At 36.2% G+C, this 6,510-nt stretch overlaps 1 protein-coding gene across 1 annotated transcript in view; it reads left to right on the forward strand.

Moving 5' to 3' along the window:
• Positions 1-6,510, forward strand: part of LOC114067624 (chromodomain-helicase-DNA-binding protein 1-like) — a 53,567-nt gene that overhangs the window by 7,859 nt on the left and 39,198 nt on the right. The window contains exons 2-6 of the mRNA XM_027903190.1: positions 295-513; positions 3,029-3,130; positions 4,410-4,477; positions 5,714-5,863; positions 6,163-6,416. Coding sequence (XP_027758991.1) covers positions 295-513; positions 3,029-3,130; positions 4,410-4,477; positions 5,714-5,863; positions 6,163-6,416 — 793 coding nt within the window. The remainder of the gene's footprint in view (positions 1-294; positions 514-3,028; positions 3,131-4,409; positions 4,478-5,713; positions 5,864-6,162; positions 6,417-6,510) is intronic.

Below are 6,510 nucleotides of genomic sequence, written 5' to 3' on the forward strand. Positions count from 1 at the left end.
GAGAACACACGCAGGATCACTCTCGAGGAGAAAAGACAACGCAGAAAGAATCGCGTCTTGTCGATATCACCTGGGGAGTCTTTCTGCTGTGCCTTCTGCAACCGGACTTGTCTATCTCGCATTGGCCTTTTTAGCCATCAGCGCGCTTGTAGCAAGCGTGGGTAGAGCCCCTCTCAAATCTTCGTTCGCGAAGCCTAGCCATGAATCAGTGTGTCTGGGCTAAGCTAACAATTGATTTATAGGTGAAGCTAAAGTTTTTTTAATGTGATCTGTTTTTTAATCCTATTTAATTAGCCATTATGTAATATCCTGTTAACTTCTAATTGCAGCCAGTCGGATAATGATTCTGGGTCAGCATCAGCTTCTGGGTCCGGTTCAAGTTCTGGAAGCAGTAGTGATGGAAGTAGCAGTCAATCAGGTAGCAGTGACTCTGAATCTGGTTCAGAGTCTGACACATCTAAAGAGAAGAAACAAGTTCAAGCTAAACCACCACCAAAAGTTGATGGATCTGAGGTAAAGCAAAACATAAATTAACCCTTTGTGGGGAAAAAACATTATGTACAGAGTAAAGAGCGATTTTGATTTAAACAAACAAAACCCCCATAATTTTTAAGTAAAATGTTTAGTTGATTGAGTTAATGAAGTCACATACTTAGCTCTCATAACAAACAGGGCTGCTAAGTTCTCATCTCTGTAAATACCTACAATTAGATAATTACCTAAATTTTATCATGCAGAAGCACCTATTAACTTATTGCATATTTTTGAAGACAAAGCTACACATAATGTTGCTATTTCTAAATTTTCTAAATTTTTTTCCTGTGATTTTTGTTTGTTTGTTTGTTTTTGTTGTTCATGCTTTTGAAGCCGAATTTTTGCCCCAAAAAAGCACAAAGAGACTGCTTTAGAGACAAAGTTTGTTTCTTTAAAGCAGGAGGTATTTTAATGCAACGCGTTGGAGAGTTCCCAGGTCGCCCTGGACAAAGAACTCTGTCATGTACAACTAGCACAGCTTTTTTATACAGTCTTGACCATAAAATTACATCATAAAACATGCATATTCATTAAATTGCAACATCTACTTGTAATATTCATATATAGGCGGAGTCTTTAATTTGGGGAGGTTTAGAGGTGGGAGTTCCTGTAGTCTTCATCATGGGCACTGGTCGTTCGTTGTCTACCTCATTGTAAACTTTTGAACTGTCCTGAAATCTTTCCCTAATTTGGATAGTTGGCAAGTGTGATAGGGTCAGGTTGACTTTTTGGCTCGTCCTAAGATTTCCTGATGTTGCTATCTCTTTGCTTTATGCTTTGAATGTTCTATCTTGTCAACATGTTCTGTTCCTCAGAGAATTTATTACTTTTGTGGTTTCCTGATACTAAGGTTTTGGAGCTATTTCCACAATTTTTGTGTTTAACCTTTTGTTTCTCAAAGACTGCCTCAGAGACTGCTTCATTTGAGGGGCTTCACTTTTGATATTGTCTCTTACAGTATCCTTCTGGACAAAATGTCCAGCAAACAGCTAGACAAGTCCATAAAATGATGGATGAATAATTGGTTAATGAGTCAGACTCAAAGAGTTGTAGTAAATGGGGTTACATCAGGCTGGTGACCAGTCATTAGCAGAGTTCTCCAGGGCTCAATATTAGGCCCATTTCTTTTCAATGTCTTTATAAATGATCTGGGCACAGTAATTAAATGTACATTAAGTTTACCAAGAATACTAAACGAGGAGGAGTTGTTGACTCCCTCGAGGGTAGAGAGGCTTTACAGAGAGATCTGGATAGACTAGAAAACTGGGCAATCACCAACTGTATGAAATTTAACAAGACCAAATGCCAGATTCTGCACCTGGGATGGAGTAATTCTGGGTATACGTACAAATTGGGGACAAGCAGCTGGAGAACAGCACTGTGGAAAGAGATCTGGGGGTTTGGGTTGATGGTAAGTTGAATATGAGTCAACAGTGTGCCCTGGCAGCCTAAAGGGCTCATCAAGCACAGTCAGTCAGGGGAGGTGATTGTTCCACTCTACACTGCACTGGTGCAGCCCCACCTCGAGTACTATGTGCAGTTTTGGGTACCACAGTATATAAAGGATATCAAACTATTAGAATCACAGAATATTCCAAGTTAAAAGGGACCCACAAGGGCCATCAAGTCCAACTTTTAAGTGAATGGCCCATATGGGGATTGAACCTGCAACCTTGATGTTATTAGCACCATGTTCCAACTGAGTGTCCAAAGGACTGTGAACAAGATGGTGAAAGGTCTCGAGGGCAAGATTTACAAAGAGTGGCTGAGGTCACTTGGCCTGTTCAACTTGGAGAAGTAAAGGCTGAGGGGTGACCTCATGGCAGTCTACAACTTCCTCAAGAGAGGTAGTGGAGGGGGAGCTGCTGATCTCCTCCCTCTCAATGATAGGACAAGAAAATGGAATGAAGCTGCATCAGGGGAACTTCAGACTGGACATTAGGAAAAGATTCTTCACTGAGAGGGTGGCTGGTCACTGGAACAGGCTCCCTGGGGAAGTGGTCATGGCACCAAATCTGTCAGAGTTCAAGGAGCATCTGGACAGCACTCTTAGTCATATGACTCCCTCGAGGAGGAGGGAGTTGGACTCAATGCTCCTTATGGGTCCCTCCCAACTTGAGATATTCTATGATTGTGTGTACTTCAGTATTCCCATATGAAGCAAAAATATATCAGCAAAGTGGCCTGGAAGGACTTATCTAGGTCAGTTTTTACTTTAAAAAAACCCCAAAACTGTCTTAATAATAGAGACCTGCACAACTATTGTTATATTTATTGTAAAATTTGTGCTGACAATTCTTATATAACATTCCTTTCTACAGAAGTCTTACTATAAAATGCCAATATTATTAATGCATGTGGTATTTTGTTGTGAGTGTTTTATTAATGATAAAATTGAGATTTATCTTAGTAGTGATGCTGTTCAGGTAAGTATGTGGTAAACTTTAAAGTTTCAATAGGTTTAAATGACTTTTGTATCTGAATTCCAATTCAGTTTTGGAAGTCCAGTCCAAGTATCCTTGCTGTGCAGAGATCAACAGTGCTCAAGAAGCAACAACAGCAGAAGGCAGCCTCATCAGACAGTGGTTCAGAAGAGGTGAATAACATATAAGTTAGTAAATAAAATGTAAAAACACATTTCTCATTACTCCATAGGTTAGAATAAAATTATGTAGAGCTAAGTTCTGTTCTCTCTGTGTTTAACAAGTCTGGGTTTAGTCTATAAAAGTAATGTTCAAGTAACTGACATATTTATAAGGAAACATGGGGGGAATATTTAGTTGCATGTTTTCAGGTGAGTTGTGCCAAAATGATAGCAGTTTGGATTGATATCTTAAGCTAGATATTTTGTGATGTATGGGCAGATTTTTCAAGTCACATTGTATTAACTTTCATTGTATTTCTTCCTTCTGAGTTCTATAAAGACAGTTAAAAATACTAAAAGTTTTTTTCCACTATTGTTTCTATATAAAGGTAGCAGTTGAAGTTTTCAAAAACACTATATGGAGTAGAAAGCTACATTTTTGCAACTTTTGTAACAACTATAAAAGAATTCTTGTCTTTTAAGAACCATACTCCAATTTTAGAAATTTTTAAAACCTAAACCCTAGCCTAAAGAAAAGTTGACTTTGTGCAGTATGAATATCTTTTAAGGACATTAGTCACTGTGAATTAAAAATAGTAAGCATTGTAATCGCAAGTCATCATTACTCTGTGTGTCTTTTCTTTTTAGGCAGATCTAACTGCTCATCATTAAAACTAAACAAAACAATTATAGATAGTTAAAATATTAATTTATAGCTGTTGCTAAGTACTCTTTTCCTGAAGACTCTTTTTCAGGGTTAAAATTATCTAAATTTAATCTCTATGAGTTTGGTTTTAGGAAAATAACTTTAAGAGGGTTCATCGATTTATTTATTAATTTTTGTTTAGAAGTGGAGAGGAAGAAACATACATGCTATTCTAAAAATTTTCTTAGTAGTGTTTAAATGTCAGAGGATATGAAAGGTGAGACAACTCTCCAAGGGCAAGACGTTTTATTAAGCTTTTGATAGAACCTTCATCTTGATTTATTAACTCACAGCAGTCTAAACTATGACTATATGTAGGCACAATGGTTTTATTTTAAGACAGGTTTTTTGTAGTGTTTCCTAGAGTTCTACTGACATGGTATGTTTGTAGGCGGAGAAATATGAAATCAATAGCAATCCTGATCTTATTTGATATCAGTGGGTACGCTGAGGTGGGTTAAGAGGATGAGACATGAAGAATATGATTTCAGTTTGAAAGTGGAAGCTGAATTATCTTTTTCATACTAAAAATACTTCATTCTTTTTGTGTCAATGAATTGTATATATTCTTTTCTTCATCTGCAGGATTCATCAAACAGTGAAGACTCTGCAGATGACTCTTTCAGAGAAGCCAAGAAGAAAAAACATAGAGAGTAAGATATTTTTCATAAATAATATAATTTTTTCTAATGGTGACATAATGCTTATAATTACCCAGGCTTAATTTCTCTGCACTTGAAACACATAATCTTGGGCTTCTTAATTTTGATTAACGTTTTGAAATATTTTAAAATAAATACTCTCAAAGGAACATATGTATGATCTTAGAGGTCTTTTCCAACATAAATTATTCTATGATTCTATGATATCACTATTCATTTCTGAGCAAAAGACACTGTATTACCTACAGTGTTATTGGAAAACATTCATCATCACTTTTTATTTTTAAAGTAGTCTTATTTGTGGCATATTTTTGAGCTGAAGATCCTCTCTGAAAATTATTGAAGAAATAGGAAATTACTTAATTAGGTTGTCTTAGATAAAATTTGAGTTGGAATCCAATAGTTAATGCCAAATTTTTAAACACTTAGGCAACCTTTCCCCCCAAATTATTACAGGTTTGACAGTAATAAATCATCTCAGCTAGTCAATAAAGCCAAGTTGAAATTGAGCTGGTTTTACGCTGTTGATGAAATAGTTTTTGAAAAAGGTTATGCCTTCTCATCGGTAGTGACCTGTGGGGGGGAGGGGTTGGTTTTGTTTGTGATTTTGTGGGGTTTGTTTGGTTGTTGTTGTGTTGCTTTGGATTTTTTTAATGAACAGTGTATAGAAATGGAATTGTTTTCTTATTCCTTTTCTCCAGTTAATTGAATCTTTTCAATATTCAAAGTTGCCAATATAATATTTTCAAGAAATTGGATGGGGGAGGGGGAGGAGGCAAAAAAACCTGCTATGCAAAATAGTACTTCTTTAGTGATGAATTGTCATTCACAGTCTTTTGTTACTTAAGAATGTGATTAAACCTAGTAACATACTCTGTTACAGGATAGTTTAGAAAGTAGTAACCAAATAACCTCATGTATCCAGTGCTTCAATTTTGATTTATGCCTATTTTGAACAAGTATGTTCATTTGATTTATTTCATCTGTCTCTTGATAACAGAAAACTTAATTAAATTCCCTTTGAAGCCACTGGATATTTTTACCTGTTATCCATCCATGATAATTTTCTGTCATTCCAGCTGAAATGAATATTATACCAGTTTTATTTCTGTGAAGAATATTGAAATTAAAACAACAAGCCTATGGTGAATGCTTGATTTAAAAAAAAAAAAACAACCTCCCCCAAAAACTAATGTGAGTTACTGTTTTGTTTCTCAATATGTACAGTGAAGACTGGCAAATGTCTGGGTCAGGGTCAGTGTCAGGAACTAGTTCTGATTCTGAATCAGATGAAGATAGAGAGAAAAGCAGTTATGAAGATAGTGAATCTGACTATGAGCCAGAAAACAAGGTCAAAAGCCAGAAACCTCCAAGCAGGTAAGAAGTCTTGCATTTTAGATACTCTGGTACTATTTCTAATTCGTCATCGAGTACTGTACTACTATACAGTCAAATGAAAACATTAATATTTATTACAGAACTTGAAGACTCTTTTTAATCTACAAAAGATGTTATCGTACTGGTGGTTTGTGCTGAATGCCTTTTTTCTGTCTGCTCCAACTGAAAGTGGTGTAACTGAGCAGTCATGAAATACATGTATTCAGAAACAAATACAGAAGGCTTGTAGTTGTCCATGTTGAAACCCCACTGTTGTGTTGTATCTTATTGTCTTCAAGAATTGAGCCAAAAAGCAGCAAAAAAATTGCAGGACAGAAAAAGAGGCAGCTTGATTCCTCAGAGGATGATGACTACGACAAGAGAGTATCTCGTCGCCAGGCAACAGTCAATGTTAGTTACAAAGAAACTGAAGAAACCAAGACAGATTCTGATGAGTTGTTGGAAGTTTGTGGAGAAGATGTCCCACAGACTGAAGAAGATGAATTTGAAACTATAGAGAAGTTTATGAATAGTCGAATTGGCCGAAAAGGAGGTAATTTTTTTCAGTGTTCTTAAGATGCTGCACTGCATTGTGGTGCAATGTAAACAGTAATTGTTCTCAGCTGTAGGTAACCCATGATGTTTGT

This window comes from Empidonax traillii, unplaced genomic scaffold (genome assembly GCF_003031625.1).
Source record: "Empidonax traillii isolate 1590-97213 ecotype Southwest subspecies unplaced genomic scaffold, ASM303162v1 scaffold942:size440630, whole genome shotgun sequence".
Lineage (NCBI taxonomy): Eukaryota > Metazoa > Chordata > Aves > Passeriformes > Tyrannidae > Empidonax > Empidonax traillii.